General features: G+C 30.9%; 1 protein-coding gene across 1 annotated transcript in view; it reads left to right on the forward strand.

Moving 5' to 3' along the window:
• Positions 1 to 16,014, forward strand: part of sog (chordin short gastrulation) — a 292,748-nt gene extending 276,734 nt beyond the window's left edge. The window contains exon 10 of the mRNA XM_072523100.1: positions 1,347 to 16,014. Coding sequence (XP_072379201.1) covers positions 1,347 to 1,535 — 189 coding nt within the window. The 3' untranslated portion in view covers positions 1,536 to 16,014. The remainder of the gene's footprint in view (positions 1 to 1,346) is intronic.
• The last annotated feature ends 4,842 nt before the right edge of the window (positions 16,015 to 20,856 follow it).

Raw genomic sequence — 20,856 nt, forward strand, 5'->3', positions numbered from 1 at the left:
ACAATATTTCTTCACAAGTTATTTTATTCCATAAAATAGGCAAACTAACTGAGAAACTAACAATAAAGAAATTAAGTTCTTTCCTCGATGAAAACTGCTTAGTTCCTGACTACCAATTTGGTTTTCGACAAAAACACGCTGCAGATGACCAGGTGCTATTGTTCTGCAGCCTTCTTGGACATCACATAAGCTTTCGATAAAGTGTGTTATACAGGTTTTTTGTACAAAATTAAACAACTATTATCTGAATACTATAGGATATTCAACTGCTACATAACACACAGACATTTCCAGATAAAGTATGGTACGGTAGTAACTGAGTTGAGACCTATTAACTCCAGCCTACCTCAAGATAATGTGTTTGGTTTACTCTTATATCTATTGTACACGGTCGACCAACCCATTTCTAATCAGTGTTCCTTGGCCACATTTGTCGATGACGATGCCTTCGTCTCGTCCCACACAAATTCGATCGAAGCATCTAGAAGGTTACAAGTCCAGTTAAACACCATTCAGATGTGGTTAAGAAAATGACAAATCAGGGTCAAAATTAACAACTAAACGTCTGACATGCCCAACTGTACAACTAAATAATCAAGATATACCGCAATCCGATAGGGCAAGATACCTCGGCATTCATCTTGATAGACGACTTACTTGGAGAAACCACATCTTTAATAAACGAAAACAACTTGGATTAAAATTAAAACAACGTTACTGGCTAATTACGAGTGACACATGAAACAACGTGGTTCTTCTTCTTCAGGGCTTCCGAGTTCTCAGTCTCCCGAGCCCTCAGACACTACTACACTAATCACTAACCAATGCATTACTGATACTGGAAATAGAGGACGGTTTATTTATACCGTCGTTGATGATGTGTTTGGGAGGAGGTTAGCTTTAGAGCTAGCGTGGGGATTAGCGCGGGGGTTGGCGCGAGAGGTCTCAGATTCGACGGTAACCGTATTCCGGCATCTCTTTTATTGAGACAAATTGGCCTTTTTTTTAATTTCTATGGCTTCTCGGATAATTCTCGGTTTATAGAAGCGTTTATAGAATATTATATAGTTCTACTGTATACCAACACTATCTAATCATTGACAAAGCCTAATGTATAACCGATGCTATCGTTTTAAAGTACATCTTTTTCAATTGTGTTTAAGCCCATTAAAACGTGAGTTTAATTATTTGTATCCAATATATAATTTCAAATAAATTTGCCAATGTTAATGTAGCAGTCTCACAGAGCGTTCCATCAATAATGTAGAGTATAATGTGCTAGTTTTTGATATCTAAAAATGGTAGATATGATTTTTTGTATATTAATACTTCGTTTCTTGTTTTAGAATGGTACATCAACCTGTTTAAGAGAACGATGTGAATGGAAAAATTGCAAAATGATATTTGAGTTGCGAAAATCAAAATCGAGAAACAACAAGAAGAGTTTCCCAGAAGAGTATTGCTGTACAATTAAAGAATGTAGGAGAATTCGGCACAGGAAGAAGCTAGAAGAAAGGGCTTCGCACAAACAGTGAAAACTTTTTAAAACAGAACTTCCTTATTTTTGGGATTTTCCTAAGTTTTGGAATTTTTTTTAAAAAGTGGACTTCAAGTCCTTGTTACCCCTTAACCAAAGAAGACTGAGGCAGTTTAAGAATAAGAGGATGAAGAAAGAGCTGTCATATTTATTTTATACGTTTAGGTTTTATTTACCAGGTTTGGAATATAAAGAGAACTCTTTGCCAGTATTCCAACTGCTTCAACCTTAAAAGTAATTACAATTTATTACAAGGGAATAACCAAGAGCTACGTATAAATAAACGATTTATTTGGGTTAATTAAAAGTTGGCAAGGGGTTCTGTTTATATTCTCACTCTGTACATTTGTATATATTTCACGCACTTAAAAGCAAAGTCAAATGTGGAGAGAGGGTTTTGAGGATTAAGAGACATGAGATTTTATTTATTTATATTTTTGTAAGATTTTCGTAAGAATGAAAATTTGACTGCGCTTGTAAAAAGTAAGAACTATTATTTATTTGACAACAATATTAATTTGTAAATTATTCCATAGTGTGTATAGTATGATTTAAAGATCTCTTTCCAATATCTGCATAATATCTAAGCCGTTTTATGACTTTCATAATATTCCATCTGTTTGGTTTACTAATTTAAATATTAGTAAGTTAATCAATTTATGAACTTCGTTACTCAATATACCGAGTTAGTGTATTCTTCTTCTTTAAAGGTTGTTAACGACCATTTTTTATTTCTCTATTTGTAATGAAACATTTTAACTTATGTATGTCCCACATCCTGTATTTTACACAAACTTAACAAAACCAATTTCGATTTTTTTGATCAATTCCAGTCTTCTTCCAATTCTTTACATCAAGTCTGTGTCCTGCGTAATTAGTTATAGTAAATTTCCCTTACGTATCAATTGTTCAAAATATGGCGGCTTGCACATCGATCGATGAGACTCTTAATCCTGACTTAGAAATCAGAGAGTGGATGCAAATAGACAGATCAGCTTTTTAAGAATGCGTAGCCTCATGTAGCCTCAGTGTGGAATTTATACATATATATATATATATATATATATATATATATATATATATATATATATATATATAATTTATATATATAATCTATCTTATTCTTTCAGTACCCTGTCCGATTATCGAACGTTGGCAATAATAACTTTGTTTACGGCGGCTCTAAATAAATTAGCGGTGGTCTCTTGATACCATTCTCGGAGATTTCGGAGCCAGGATGTTCTTCGTCGGCCTAAGCCTACTCTTCCGGCGATCTTATCCTGTATTATGAGGTGAAGAAGGTTATACCTCTCCTGATGTCTCATTACATGACCGAAATATGGTAACTTTCGAATTTTTATCGTTTTTGTTATTTCTGTGCTCTTTTTCATTCGATGTAAAACTATTTCATTTTTTATTCGATCAACCCAACTTTGGTGCCCAAACCGTTTGGCGAGGAAGACCCGAGACCCAGAAAATTTTACAAAATTGTTGCCGATCTTGGATAGAAGAAGGCACTCGAAGAAATAGAAGTCTTCTTCTTCTTCGTTTATTAATATTATATGTACATGGCATTTTGAATCATCATCATGATCTGCCCGTTTTAAGTGCACTTCAGGACATAGGCCTGTCCTGTTTGTATCCAGACTGTACGGTCTTGTGCAGTATAGATCCCATTTTTCTTCATCTTTCGCATATCATCTTGCCATCGTGTAGGTGGTTTTCATCTGTTTCGTTTATCTGTCCTTGTTTTCCATTGCGTATCCACCTTCCATCCTTCATCGTTGCTACGTGGTCAGCTCATCTCCATTTCAATCTGCAAACTCTCTCCACAACATTTGTAACTCTGGTTCTTTTTCATAGGTCTTCGTTTGTGATTTTGTATTTTATTGTTACTCATATCATTGAACGTCCCATCCTTCTTTGTGCTACTTTTAGTGTTACAGCATTGTTTTTTGTTAGGGACAGTGTTTCCGCACCCTAGGCACCATTACTGGTAGAACACACGGATCGAAGACTTTCCCGCTTCAGATTAATCGGTATGATGCCGTATTTAAATACGTTTTTAAGAGCTCCATATGCTGCCCATCCCTATGCTATTTTTCTTGATACCTCGTCTGTTTGGATGTCCTTGCCTATTCTAATTTCTTGTCCAGGGTATATGTATTTATGAACAAGTTCTATTTCGTCTTTCTGAATTTTTAAATTGTTACTGGGCACGAGGTTCGTTACGTATTTTGTTTTGGGGACATTTATTTTTAAACCAATTTCTCTGCAGGCCTTTTCCAGCCTAGATTATCAAAACTAGGTATGTCATCCGTTTAAATCAGGTGGTGTAGTATTTTGAATATGTGTATAAATCCAATGTTCTATAGTTTCCAGTTTCTTTATATTGAGTATTCTTATCGTCCTTTGGGCGAACATATTGGACATAATATTTGAAAAACCTTTTTCAGTAATGAAATTATAGTGTAACATACTCACTTCAATTTTTACTACTGGTGACCTAAATCTTCCAATTCTTATCTATACGTCGTATTTTCGCTATGGTTGAGATGTGTGCCAGCAATATAATAATATTTATATTTTGCCAGAACCTCTGACAGATATATTTTACCTGTGCATTGGAGCAGAACAAAAAGATCTCATATTAGACGATAACACTACGATAAAGCACTGCTGTGACTACAAATACCTAGGTATCACTATTTCACGAGATGGAACATTAGACAAAGCCATAAGAGAGAGAAATACGTCAGGGAGAAAAGCCATCACAATGTTAAACACCATTTTATCGGACCAATCCATCAGCAAAGAAAATAATTAGAGGATGTATGAGACTATAGTAAAAAGTATCACTTTATATAGCTGTGAGGTATGGCCACTGAAAGAAAGAACACTGTCAACGCTGAAAGCGACGGAAATGGATTTTTGGAGAAGAGCCGCAGGAAGATCTAGAAGAGAAAGGATTACCAACGAACGCATTAGAGAAATAATGGGAATCAAACGAACAATCACAGATGACCTAACAACAAAACAACTTATCTGGTTCGGGCACATACAAAGAATGGACGAACAACGAATGCCAAAAGAAATACTAAAGTGGCAACCAGATGGAAAGAGAAAACGAGGTAGACCGAGAAAAAATTGGAGCGAAGGAATAAATAAAGAACTGAGAGAGAGGGCTATAGAAGAAGATCTATGGAACAACCGGTCTAAGTGGCGATTGGAAGTCGGAAAACGGCGGAGAACGTTATAAACCGACAAGTAGTAGTATTTTGCCAGAGCCTATTCTTATTTCCATTACTATTACTCCATTTCTATTCCATATAAGTTCCATTACTATTGTCAATTTGCCACCTTAATTTTATTCGTTAATAAAAAAAAAACGACATTTCAGTTGTTTGTTGTTTTGATTGACATTCTGACTCCTTACACCTTAATTTTATAATAATTGATAATTATTATAAAATTCCAAGTCGGTAACCTAAAAAAAGAATAGAGGGAAAACGTGTACTAAATCGATTTTGATAACTCGATTAGTCATATATTGATATTTTGGATTAACTGCTAATTTATTAGATTTACTTATTATTTAATAATTTATATCATTAAAATAATTGTGAATTTCGAAGATAAAAGTTTCCAAAAAGTTTTGGGGAGACAATAATTTGGTATAAAAGTCAGTGTATTAGAAATGTTTACATAGCTAATTTTTATTTATTTAATTTTTTACGTTTTATTTTTTTAAATTCACCTCATTTAATGTATAAATTAGTTATACCCTCTAAATCGGCCTCGCATATTTGGAACACAAAAGTATAGATCTTTAAGTTATACTATAAAAGTTGTTTAAGAGAATTTTTTCTCAATACTCACTAGAGAAGAAGGCTGAGAATGTTTTGGGGGGAAGCTGTAAGATTTTTTTAGATTGTATAATATTTATACCTTTTAATTTTGTTAAAAAGTTACTAGAGATTTTTTGTTAAAATTTCTTAGTGACGTCATCTTTTGGTTTTTCCCCTTGTATGTGAATGATGTATATCTAAATTTTAAATACATATAGTTGCCAACGTTGGTTTTTAAATTTAATGCCCCGAAATAATTATTTAGAATGATTTTTTGTTCGTATATACGTAGGTAGAATAAAATTTTTGAAAAAAAATCAAAGAAATTAGCGCCAACAGCATTTTTTATCGGATAAACGCATTGATTGGAAACGTCAGTAAAGATAATCAAATGTTTATTTAAATTATGCCCATATACATGTTTTGAAGTTTAAATAACAAATAATTTTTTTTTCTTAACAAATCTAGTGTTAACAAATGTAAGAAAGGATAAATAGTTTTGTATTTGACAAAGTATTTTTAGAAGGTTGGTTAATCGCTGAAAAATTTACACCTTATTAAACAGCTTTGATATTGTCCTCTATTTTAGTTACTCGAGTTGTAAACTGCAGGAACATATAATTTGGCATATTTCTGGAAACAAACTTGCATGTCAGAAATGTAGCAATATTTTTTAGTACAAAAAACGTTAAAATTATTTGTCGTTGTTGAATATTGACGAACTTTATGGGTAGATTATAGATAAAAGGGTCATTTAACCTCATAGAACTGGAAGAGGTATATATCATCTATTCGTACATGTATGTTTAGGCTTTAGCTGCTGTCTCACACTCTTTTCTGCAACCGAATACTGGCTATCTCGTACATTAAGCTACTTAATGACCGAATACAGATTAACCGATTAATTCAAACGTCTAATAACAGACACAAAAACAACAGAATGCCCTACTTTAGAAACGAACCAAAATTTAAATACCCTGAGAAGTTGTTAAAGCGTAATATAAAAAACGTACCCGTAAACTGTAGTGAATAAGTATTAAAGGAAATATTTAGTACAAAAGTACACCAAGCATAATTAAAGGGAAAAGCATCGAGAGGATGAATAAAATATGTATTACGAAATCACCAGTTTTGCAATAATTTTCGAATGACAAGAAATTTACAAACTAATGATTGATTAAACTGATTTAATATATTATAAATGTGAAAAGATAGAAGTGATGGCTTTAAATAAATAAAATGTGAAAATTGAAAATAAATTTAACTTTTAAAATATTATTTTTGAATCATACAACAGCATTTTCTGATATTTGAAAATATTTGAAAAAAGAATACAAAAGAGTTTTTATGTATTTCTACATATATATGGCATATTTTACATTTTCACGTACCATATTAGCTGAATGGATAATTATTTATTCACTTATTCAAATCAATTTTTTAACGTGAAGATAATTTTTTTAATAATAAAAAAAATTGAGGAAGAACTCAATACTTACAACTAAATAAAACATAAATCACAAGTAACAGTATGTCACTTAGTATTCGGTGTAGTAACCGAACATTCTAGTCCTGTAGTAAATATGATATAAATGATTATGTTGTTATATTACATTATTAATCAATCTATTATATTAGTTACAAAGACAATATATAAGTATAGCATATTGCTCATTCATCTTCTTGTATATCGTTGTCCACCAAGCAACTACACGTAACTCAATTTTTGAGAAATGGGCTTTTTGTTTCATTTGATGCGAAATCGCAATCGAAATATCTGACTGCCCCTAGATTAAAAAAAATCTCACCAGATTTCGCTCTAATCACAATAAAGGAATACCACGTATAACATTTCCCACACCACATATCTCATTCAGTTGCCATACCAAAACCATTGAAGGATGGTTTGCTGGGTTCGTCTTCAACAAAAGTAAGTTATTTTGTTATTGCTCTCCTATAAAGTTGAAGAAAATTAATTATGTGGTGTTGCTTGGTTGATGACGATATAGTAAATGAACGACTCTGTAATTACAAGATAAAAGAAAACGTAATAATATACATATGTGATATTGTAATAGGAAGAGGAATGGTTGGGGACATTGAATTGCTTTTGGAAAAACTAGGACGAGTACGAGAATTTAAATACCTTGGCTCCAACATACCAGAAAATGGGACACTAGATCGAGAAATTGCCCACAGGATACAGGGTAGTTGGTTTAATTGGAAGCGAATGAGTGGAGTACTCAGTGATCTAAAAATCGGGGATGGGCTGAAAGAAAAGATATACAAGAGTGTGGCGAGACCTGCGTTGGTGTACGACGGTGAAGTGTGGCCTGTAAAGAAGATTCAGGAAAATAAGATGGAGGTAGTTGAAATGAAAGTGTTACGGTGGATGTTATGTAAGACTAGAAGGGACAGGATCAGAAACGATTTTATTAGGGAAAGAGCCGGGGTAACTACAGTCTCAAAAAAGATTTAAGAACAAAGACTGCAATGGTTTGGTCATGTCAGACGTAGAGGTGAAAACTATTTGAGACGAAGGATAGAGCTGTTAGAAGTGGATGGAAGGAGTGATAGAGTGTGGCAAAAGACTAGAGAGAGAAAGGTTTAGGTGAAGAAGACGCAATGGACAGAAATGAGTGGCGACGAAGAGTAAGGAATAGCGACCCCTGAAAAAGGAAAAGCTGAGGAGGAAGAAGAAGAAGATATTGTAATATAATAATACCATACTAAACTACGTTTTCTAAACGGCATTTTATTTGAATAAGGTTTAAATGCTTACTACCGAAATATGTTTATAGACTGTATTGTTTATTTTAATATTTGTTTTTCTTTTATTATTTAAGATTTAACTCGAATCTGTAAACATTATTTTTATTTACCACAGAACATAGTTAACATATTTTGCTGATACATCAGCTTTCTTATAATAATGATCATTTGAAACTGGTAGGTTGTTTGTACTACAGTTTCCCAAATTAAAGTTCTATTCAAAATTTTCATTCCGTCTTACTAAGTACTTAAATTTTAAAGTTTCCTGACAAAATTCGAACTCAAAATCCTCGTAAGCCAATCCTCGTCTTCTTCTTTATATCGTCGTGGCTTGGATTTTCATTGTCTTCATTTTGAAATGCGTATTTGTAAAATATACGCAAAACTATTCTTGTAATTGCAGATACGATTATTGAGTTTGTTGCCGTAATTTACGATTTCATTATGATCCTATAATTTCGTAATTATATTATTTCTGTATATAAAGTTCGCAAAAATTTCTGTATATAAAAATGAGTAAAATATTTTTCTGTCCATTTTGTACATTATATTTTCTCATTCTACCCAAAGAACAGCAGTAGAGAAGTTAAAAATGTGGCTAAGGGATAAAATTATATCGGAAACAAATAAAAATGAGAAACTATACGATTATTTGAGCATGCATTAAAAAATAATATGAATGAAACTATTTACGACATATATAATCAATTTAGAAAAGTACTATCCTTAAAAAGAGTACTAATATGAAATTTCTAAGAATGTATAGAATATATAGCTTAATACAAAAACATAAGACCAATATAATATAAAATTATAAATTAAAATTTAAATGTATTGGGGAGATTAAAATCGGATAGATCAGAAATTCATAGTATAAATTTTATTAAAATAAAATAAATGAATGTACTATACTCTGCTTTTAAAATAGGAGGAGTAAACTCAAAAGACAGATTCACATCTAATAATGTCACTAAAACAATCACCAGATTCATCTTCCTCGGCCTTCGACGGTAATCCTGTAATCAGTATCAGACAACTTCATAGATAAAAAACCTAATTTCATTGAAATGAGTGGCACGTATTTGAAACCGACAGTAGTGTACCTATGCAAAAAAGGGTGCTACATCTTCCATTTTGTCTCACTTTATTGTGTTGCTTGAAAATGCCATATCTTTGTTGTAAGCGTTTGATGTACAAATCCATGCTGAACTTAATCTATTAATTAAGACATAGACGTTTATTCATGTTTTTAATTTTTATAAAATACAAATTCAAATAAATCATCATCACTTAAAAATTACATTGTAGATACAATTTATTCACCTTCTGAGGAAGGTGTTATTGTCAGCATTGCCAATTGAAATTATTAATGGTTTTATTACACTATTCATGATGCTATCTAGTTTACACATTTCTTCTTCTACTTTGAGGATGTGATTAACACAATTTGCCAATGTGTTGTAGTTACATTATCGAGAGCTCGTAACAGAAGTTTCTTTATTTCTTACAGTTTAAATGTTGTGTTTTTGAATGTCACTTCATTTTTCACCTGGGCCCAAATTTTCTCAATGGGATTCAACTCGCAATGATATGGAGGCAGCCGCAGTACAATTTGACCATTTGTTTTAGCCCTCTCATCAGTTACATACATATACTTATCTTTAATTGATTGTATCAGATGTAAAATGTCTGACATAACCATCTCCAAATCAAAAGGAATATTTTTTTATTTGTAGCCATTCTTGCGTATCTTTCTTTTTTTGTGCAGTTGTCAGAATTTTTTACAATTTTCGGCTGTGATATAATAATATCTTACTGTTCCAGTCTACTTATATTCCTTAATTATTTATCTATAAATTGTTGAATTTTCAACACCTAAAATTAGCACATTACTTAGTAAGTCTTAATTTTAACAATCACTATTCTGCAAAACTAACCTGTTACCTGTTTTATTTTTGGCACCAGGGCTGGTATTTGCATTTAAGGATCGTCAATTTGTATTTATTTATACATGGTTGTAATTCATTGCTTTTCATTTGATGATATCCACTCGGCTTTTTTTAAATGGAGAAGGGGATTACCACTAGTACTTGGCATTTAATTCATATTTTTAGTTTAATAACACCAATCCGTCTCTAAAGAGTTCTAAAAAGAACTGTTTTTTTTATATAAATGTAGACTTAAAATACAAAAATTAAAGAAATAACACAGAAAACACAAAACTCGCCGATAGAGCTTAATTAACCTACGAATTTTAAATGTCAGTAGTGCCAAAATTTCATAATTTAGTGTAGTAAACTTCCTTGCGGTTGGACCAATTACAAACAATCATAGTTTAAAAACTAGGTATATTAAAAGTTGATAAACAATGAACAAAACATTAAAGTTGATTAATATTATGTATGTATATTTCATATACACATACCTTTTCGCGTTAGCTATAAACAAAATTAGTAAGTATTCGGGAATTCTGGAAGTATTCCAGATATTTAGAAAAAAAATATCCCTCATACCAAATATATTCAAATACCTGCTTCCTTCCTGTTTCGGTCATCAACCTACTTCATTCGGGAATGAATTAGCCTCAGATGTTCTTTCGATGATTTATCGCCAGCGATTCTCAACATTCTGTTTATTTGTTCATCGTCACTTTTTTTCATCCCAGTACTCGAGTTTGCATATGCTTTAGCTTGTTTCTCTGTCTATAAATGTCTAGTTATTATATCATTAATAGTTTCAGATATTTTATGGATTATATTTATTACAGATTTTTTTAATAGTCTCTTATTTTTTGATGTTTTTGGTCTAGTTTCTGCTTTATACCCTTGATTGAATATCCGAATTCAATTTCAGATTCATATTCGACTATCCAATCAACGGTTATACGTAATAAGGTATAAAAATAAGTTCCAGTAATATTCCACAAAAAACTCTTTTTATTGGTGCAAATACGTGAATGAATTTCTAGTATATTTTGCAGATTCAGATAGACTTACATACAACTTTGAATGTAATAAACAACATCCATTCTCATAACAAATTTCCAGTAGACAAAGAGCTGCACAAATCAGTTATTTTTTTTACATAATATAACGATAAAAAATATATAAAAATAGAACTGCCTTCTTCAATATACACAAAAGATCGCATATAGCATTATGATATACTTCTTCTTCTTCTTTTTCCTCTTTATAAGCAATTCTGCTTGTTCATTGGCGGATTAATACCTCTATGGAAGGTTGTCACTCCATCTTTTGCTCGGTTGTCCAATACTTCTTCTGCCGATTGGTGACTTATCTCTTGCTATTTTGACGACACGGGTTCCTCCATTCTGCTTATGTGGTTATTCCATTCTTTTGTTCTATTTTGTGTCCATTCATTTATACACCGTATATTACATTTTCTTCTAATATCTTCACTTCTCTTTTGGTCTCTCAGCGTATTTGCTGTAATTCTTCTCAGTACTTTTATCTCCGCCGTTTTCAGTAGCCTTTACGTTGTGGCTGTGTCGGGTCTTGTTTCTGAGGCATATGTCATTATTGGTCTTACACTGGCTTTATAAATTCTTGACTTCATCTCAGTGTTAATGTGTCTGTTTCGCCATATAGTGTTATTAAGGCATTCTGACAGTCTATTTGCTGTTTGTACTTTATCTCTCACTTCTTTCTCCAGGTCTCCATAGCTAGATAGTGTAATTCCCAGGTATTTTATTTCCTGGTATTTCCAGTATTTCCCATAATACTGATGCCATCAATTTTTATTTTACATCTGGTTGATTCTTTGCTGACTGCTATTGTTTTAGTTTTCTGAGATGAGATTGTCATATTAAATTCTTTTGCTCTTATGTTAAATCTGTGAAACAGTCTTTGCAGACTATCTTCATCTTGGGCTATCAATATTGCGTCGTCTGCGTAACAGAGTATTTTTATTTCTTTTTTTCCCATTCTGTATCATCTTCCTTTGTTACCGCTTTTGATGATTTCATCCATGATCAATGAATCCCCTTGCCTTATTCCGCTGCCTATTTCTATAGGTTCTGTAAGTTGTCCATCTATTCTGACTTCCATTTTGTTGTTTTGATAGATGTTTTCGATAGTTTTTATAATATTTAGGGGAACTTCGCTATTATACAGAATATATACTTTTGTTCATCTTCATTATGACACACAAGTTGATAAATGTTTCTATTTCATAAGCTTATTATAATATTGCATTGAGCCACATTAAGCACATAACAACAAGCAAGACAGCTGGTCTTCGGAATCTCAACTAAGACTAAATATTTCCCAGTAAACACAGGACATACACCTAACTTATGCAAGAAAAGAAGCAATTGAAATGAACAAAAATGAATAGACTTCTTAATAAAAAATTATACAAACAAGCGATTAGTTCCCATTTGCAGTAATAAATTAGACAAAAAGTAATATCACGTTTCCTTAAAATTTATAAGTCAATAAACTGAGAAAGTAGCGAACTTCTTGAAGAAAAACGGGAGTAATACCGGTTTAAAAAATGACAATTCTTTGAGTAAATACTTAACAAATAATAAACAGGTACAGGATAGAAACCGAAGTTTAGGATTATATAAAATCACTTTTGGCACATGCACAAAAGTATACACAGGTTAAACAGGCATAAGTTTTAAAAAACAGTTAACGGAACATAGAGCTAGTTTTGTTTGCGATAAAATAAATGCATTTGATTACAGAAGACCATGATCAACCACAACTTTGAAATTTTGTATAGACACCAAAACAGTCAAAAATTAGATTTATTTAAAATACATATAATATAAAATACTAAAAATTATTAATAGTTTTCACAATTAAAAACCTAATTCTTATGAAACCTTTGATTTAGGTTTCATAAGAAGAATACAGTCAATGTATTACTTATAAATGACAGCAATACATATTCCGTTAAGCCTGATTGCAATTTTTTGCAATTTGCAACACATAAATAGTTGGGTTAATATTTCTCTTCTAAGGAAACTGTTGTACAGCGAAACATGTCAAGCTGATGATATTTTGTGGAAATTAAAAAACAGTGTTATGTCTGTATGTATTGTTTTATCATGAAATATTAATGGTTGATACCCTTAAACACTAATAACCTTTTTACAACAGGAAAACTAATATTTTTAAAGCTGAATAGCGGATCATGCCGAATTGCAGATCCTACGCTAAATAAATAAATGTTATTCTGCTCTAGCCATTACCGAGTCCTTCTGGCTAAATATCATGAAGCCAGATTAGGCCAAAATTATTTCGTCTTTATGATTATCTTGCATTTTACTCTGATGTTCGCAGTTGACTCTCAAAAAATTGCACACCAAATTAAAATTTTACTTCGTTTTTGATAGGTTTCAATATTTTGAGGTGTAAAATTTACCGTTTCTCACAAAATATCTTCGTGCCAAAGCCCTGCAATATGCAGGAATTCTTTCTAGCTGTGCCTGGGTGTATTTCGGATACTTCTCTTTTTTCGGTATGTTGCAATATTTCTGTATAAAATTTTCTGTATAACATAAACAAAACAAAACGATGATCCAGCTTTCGACTAAAAATATCAATTTTGTTTTGAACGGATTGTAACGGTTCTTTTTCACAATGCGATTTTTTCAAGGTCTTTCAGTTTTCAGAAAATTAGTGCCATGTATACCTACCATCTTCACGTGATCTTGTGGCCTTATACATCCTTGCCTCTTAATATATTGATCGCTGGACCAGTTAATAATTTTAGGTTTGGGCAACCGTCTAACACAGAAAAATACTTTAGAAACTTCTACTTGGAAGCATAGCTTTCTTATCGCGGGCTACGGATGGAGCAGTGGATCGTGCAGAGGTATGATGAAAACATACGAAAGACAGTAATGACAGATGGCGCGAACCACAGACTGTATAGCTATAGGTATATACATTATATATACTGCGCTCTAATACATCTGTGTATAGCTGTAGAATCACGCCCCTCATCTCCCACTCATTTTTTCATTCCATCTCTCTTTTACGGTCACACACTACGTGGAGTAGTAAACGCAGTTCCATGCGTGTTTCTTCTTAGTTGTTGCAGACACGTGCTCTCTTAATTTTTTACTATACTTATTATCAATATAAGACAGTTCTAAAATTATCTATTTCCTTTTTTTAGTGACTTTTAGTAACTTGATAATTATTAAAATGAATGGTCACTCCCGGAGTACCCGGAGTTTTTACGATATTTTGAATTTTGTACAAATGTCTCGATTGTATCTTCCATGCCTATACCGTATCATCTACTTGTATAATGGTATGATAGGTAATATAACTGATTATTGTATTTTTTAACGTCCTACCATTTTTGGTGTTCTTAGTGGTGGTTCCTGTACTTCCAGCTCAACATCTACAAAACTTTACTATTTTTTATTTCTTGCTTCCTAATTATTATATCTGCTTCATCTCAGAAATATCTTTGTTATTGTCATGCATTTTCCTTTAGTGAGAAGAATCAACATCTTGAAAGATCTGGCTATGCTATTCAATTAGCATAACGGATTAATTGCATTATCCCCATTTTATCTCGTCTTATTTTACTCAAATCTCGTTTTATTTCGTGAACTAGACAGAATAAAAGGAAATTACATGCTATTTAAAGTACCTAAAAATCAGTAAAAGATTTTCGACGAAATGAATTTAATCAATACCGATACACTTTAGATATTTATCAAACAAAAACAAGGACTTGGAAAAAATAATTGGCCAGGATCAAGAGATGACTTGTTGTTTGATAAAGAAATACTACTTGATTGTTTCATTGTTGATTTAAACAAGATTTTCTTGCAACCATAGCCATATAAGTATGTATTAAATGTATTTAAAACATAAACTCATTATAGGCCTTTGAGAGTAATTACTGACGAGAGAGAGAACCAGAGAAAGAGATAGATAGATATCATTTTTGAATCTCTTATTATGGCTTTCGATCATTATTGTAATAATTCAATTAAAATATACATATCTTATTTGCCTGTTTATCTGCTGCTAATCTGGTCAAAATCGTTATCAGATCTAACCAATTTATATTTTCCCGGCAATGTATATTTTGTATAATAACTAATACACGATACGGTACAGTAACACTATAGTTTTATATAGATTAAATGTTAAAAAAATGTTCTTACTTTAAAACATCGAATATGCAGTCATGAAATTTTGTCTACAATGGAACGCGTATCATATTATTTATTTTTTTGTAAAAATAATAGATGCTACTTAAGTACTCGTAATTCCAGTTTTAAAAATTGTCATAAATTTATTCTTACCGGAGTGTATCTTCAATGCTCGATAGTGATGTATCAAAGAGAAGATTTTAAAACAAAACTATTTATTAATTATAAACAAAAAGATTTTTAATAAATTAATATTTTAAGAGCCTCAATTTTCAATTTAAGATAATTAATTATTATCTTTATCTATAATTAGAACCGACACAACAGAAAACATTTCAAGTAAGTACTAGATTTGTGAATAAATATCAACACGAAACAACCGCTTCTATACTTTCTACTTTTTATGTACATATCTTTGTATATTTTATTATTTATTTATTGAAAATATTTTTAAATATGACATATTTTTGCAAATAGAGTTTAATCAATTTTGGCAACTAGAATTTTTATTATTAGTAGAACATATCATATATAGTGCCATTATTAAGACAAAACTTTAGGTACTTAATACAATTGACGTAAATATCAAAGGTTTAAAGGATTTTAGTTAAAAGCTAAATATACAAAAAATTTTAGAAATCATCTAATTAAATTTTTTATGTGTTGAATTTTAATATACTTAATTATAAGTATGTAATGTATTATATATATACATATATATATATATATATATATATATATATATATATATATATATATATATATATATGTTTGTATAAAAATTGAAATTTGTTTGTCGATCATTTATATTAAATAAATATTAAACAAAACACTTAATTATTGTTTAAACGTTTCGGTTATTTGCCATTTTCAATAAGTACTTTAATTAATTTAAACATTACATAATACACAATTATATTTGATGTCTGCCCTTTTTAAAAGTTTAACATGGAATGAAAAAGTATTATCTGACCCTAAATACATCTGGCAGGTACTGCAAAATACGAGTGGTTCAGGGTCGTATTTTAAATATCTGCCAATGGTGCATTTAAAAAACAATTCAATTCATTAAATTATGATACATATTGGAAAGATCTTTGATATAAGTCTTACTATTAATTGAATTTTGATCTTTTTTATGTGAATTATCTCTATTATGCATATTTTTTGTATTTTTGTTCTTTTTCCAAAATCTGTACATTTTTAAAATCAAAAGAATGGCTATTTTCCAGAAAATGCTTGGCTAAGACTGTAGTGTTCAATTGGTTGGTTTATACTTTTTGTGTGTCTGCAACTACACTACAACTACAACAAAACTATAACAAAAGATGTTATTTTGTTATAGTTAAAATGCACCATTGACAGATATTCAAAATACGACACTGACCCCCTCGTATTTTGAAGTATATAGTAATTATTTTAGATAAAGTAATTATTGCAAATGGCAAATAGCTGAAACGTTAGCCAGTAATTAAGTGTTTTATTTATAACAAACCGACAAACCCAAGAGTTAAAAAGGTATATATATATATATATATATATATATATATATATATATATATATATATATATATATATATATATATATATATATATATATATATATATATATATATATATATATATATATATATATATACCTATATATATATATATATATATATATATATATACGTATATATATATATATATATATATATATATATATATATATATACACTTCCTTTAAACCTGTATGCGTCAGTCGATAAATATATTGCAATATTAATTAATGTATTTAATTCACAATATGTATATCACTTTTGGGTCTATACTTAGCATTTAAATAGTGTTGCCAAGCTTCAAAGACCATCATCTAGCCAGTAACTTTGAGGTATAAGTTATTGATCTTTCTTGCCATTGCCATTCTTTCGTATTTAAATTCGCCAATCTAAAATTATATAATATTCTTATACAGTGGAACCTCGATTATCCGTCAGGGCACCGGACCAAGGGTATGACGGATAATCGAAAAGACGGTTAACAGAGCATTAAAAAAAATCCATAGTTTAACTTTTAAATATTATTTGTATGTTTTATTTGACAGTATAAGAGGGATTTAAGCACAGTCGAATCAATTTGATTTAAAATATTACTAAATCTTTGTTTTATTGTTACTTCACATTTTGCAACGGCTGAATTTCTTAATCGACGTAAAATCATCAAATCTACATTATTTGCTACTTCTTGCCATGAATACCACTCGATAAAATGTTTTATGTGCGATGCAGCTTCTTTAGCTTCTTTGCGTAAATCTTTGTGAGTTGCAATAGCATCATCAACATCGCCATCGTCAAAGTTTGCGTCAGCTTCTGAATCAGTTTCGTCCGCCTCTGTTGCCATTTCAACGATTTCATCATCTGTCAGCAATCGATAACCGTTTGCGTTCTTATCACAAATTAACCATTCGTTTTGGCTTATCGCAGTGCTCAAACAAAATGAATTGATGACTAAATTTTTACTTATGTAGTCAATATAACTTATGTATGGACCCTGACGGTTAACAGAGGTGACGGTTAATAGAGAGACGGATAATCAAGGTTCCACTGTAGTTATATTTCTGCAATATGGTGCTCCTTTTTACTACATGAGTAAAACAATATAATTATGCCTAACCTAACTATCCAAATTTTAAAAAAATATGAAGTCGTGTAAAAAATGAAATCGCTTAAAGAATGCTATAAAGGCCCAAATGACGCATTCTAAGTTCAGCGTTAATTAACGGGAAGACTAAAGGCCGATTGTTCGAACGCCAATCAAAACTTGATTGTAATCAAATATTTAATTAAAATCAAATACGTCACATTTTGAGGTTATGTTGACTGATTTATTTTATTCAATTTTATTATTTTGCGTTTTAATTTAAAATAAACCATAATTAAACTCTTTCGGATGTTAATTTCATGTTTTTATTTAGAAATCAATAATAATAATAATAATAAGCAATTTTTAATAATTTTGACAGGTGCTGTGACGTATTTGATTGTAATTAAATATTTGATTACAATCAAGTTTTGATTTGCGTTCGAACAATCGGCTCTTAGTGTGATAATAATCAATGGCGAAATGAAAGAACATATTAAAACGGTTAGGACGCGTTTAACGTTGAGATGAGAATCGTTAAATTCAAAGAATTACTGAGTATCGAATTCCTGGAAGGAACATCAAACTCAAAGGGGCAAAGGTGGAAGGGACGTAACATTTATGAAAAGAGGATTAATATTTGTATAACCCAAGATGCAATAGTAATTATAACGAAAACTTACCCCGAATATGGATCAAGTAAAATAAGTGATGGTCAATGGTCCTATAAAAGTCGTATGAGGGTGTTTTATTTTTTTTTTTATTCCTTCACCTAAATAAAAGTTATTATTTGTTGCTAATACATACTATTCAAAACTTTCTACTATTTAAAAACGTATTGAATTTTTCTATTTTTTTTTAATTAGGTAGGTACAACATCGATTAAAATCTAAAGCATCCAATTTAATATCAATCCCTTGACAGTTCGCTAACACTGTAATACTTAATGTTGCTCCATAGTTCTGAGGCTCGTTCAGTCTCTTACATTCCTTAGCCAAGATATTTACTTTTTTCTTACTCTCTTGACTTCAATCTCTTGGATTATCGGCTGAAGTTTTTAATTAATTACTAGGGATAGCCCGCTTCTCCCGTTTTTTTTTTAGTTTTAGCAAATCTCTCTCCTTTTCTTTCCACATAGGATTTCTTGGTAGGTTATTCTATTTTTCCACCGAACTTTTCTATGTACGATACGTTCGTCCAGTTTACCTGGCTTTACTGCTTTCATTATACAGGCCTGTTTCGTCGTCATACGGACTACACATGCTTGCTTTTGCGTACTGCTTTTGAAAAACGTTCCCTGGATATTAGTTTTCGTGTTTCCAACTTACATGAACTTGCATATCTGAAGTACATACTGGTATCTAGGAATTCTTTCTAGGTTATTACTATTTACGACCATATTTGCTTTTTCCTATCTAACGGTACTTCTTCTTATAGTCATAAATTTGATATTTACATAATTGCTTTGCTGACAGACATTACGGTATATATGATTTATTTCCTAGTTATATATATTTCCTAATATTTAAGCATACATTTTCACAGTACATTTTTTTGAAGTACACTGTTGACATTGTGCATATCATATCAGTATATATTTAACCAAATCTGACTGCTGAATAAAGAATACTTAAACTATCCATTTTGCTCAATACATCACCAGAAGAAAAAGCACGAGTTTATGATGATGTTTTATAATGTTCCACCGTACACTCTCTTGTCACTTTCAGTATCACCTGTAGACGTTACGTGACTATAAGATACCGCATACCGACTTCTATAGATACCACAATTCAAAGACTAAATAATATATCCTTAAAACTCAACTATTCTAACATTCAATATTTTAATTTTGTACGTATCTTGCAGAGTAATACATGCACGATTGGTATGATTTTAGTATTTAACGTCAACTGTGATTGTTCTATGGTGAAGATACTTTCATATTCTGCTCTTAAAAAAAAATCTCATATGATGGTTTATTTCTTTTATTGACTCATTAGCTACTGAATAATAAAGAAGGTACCTACGTTGCATACATTTAATCTGGTTCTTCTTTTTGTATTGTTTCCTATATCTGCTTAAAATATATTTAATCGAAACTTTCAACAACAAGGTCGATTTATATACGACTTTACTAATTTACAAAACTATTTCTGTTTTTTCTATTTCTGTAAACGTTAACTATTTCTTTCTGTTTTTTTTTTTTAATATCCATTTAGGAATTTGAGATGATGGTTGCTTGGCACGCTTTGTATATTGTTGTTCGGAATCTCATTATGCAATACTACCAGTATTTTGCTAAATTAATAATACATAGCGTAATCTAAGTATTTTCAGTAGTAATTGTGATTTTCTTAATAAAACCATTGTAAATAAAAATGAACTGGCGATTTTTTCGTCTTGTTCGAAAAATACCTTATGCGCTTTGTAAATTATAAGGTGACTATGAGACCAAAGATTCTACAAACTAATTTACTATTTTGACGGATTTTCGGCTGATTAGTCACTCCCTTGTAAATTTCTTTTATTTTAAGCTACAAAACGTACATAATCATTAGGAAAAACTTATATCAACTAACTTTCTTCTATTTAAGTTTTAATATGTTACAAATAGTGATATGTGGGCTGACAGGCATTTGACAAAAATATATCAGTGGTGTAGGTGCGCTGTTTTCTAATTAAATACAAGATAAATTGATCCACCAACAAAAGTGAAAACCAAGATTAAATAGGGTTTTACTACACCACTGATATGATTTAATAACCCCATCTTGTAAATACCTTTAAGCAAACGCAGTATGTATTGAATAAATCGTTCAAAGGTATATACTATAAGTACACCTCTGTATAAATAATTTAGAGAAGATTGATTGTGCAGCAAAAGCGTTTGTATTACAGTGATGTAATTATCGTAAATGACCCAA

Source organism: Diabrotica undecimpunctata, chromosome 2 (assembly GCF_040954645.1).
Source record: "Diabrotica undecimpunctata isolate CICGRU chromosome 2, icDiaUnde3, whole genome shotgun sequence".
Lineage (NCBI taxonomy): Eukaryota > Metazoa > Arthropoda > Insecta > Coleoptera > Chrysomelidae > Diabrotica > Diabrotica undecimpunctata.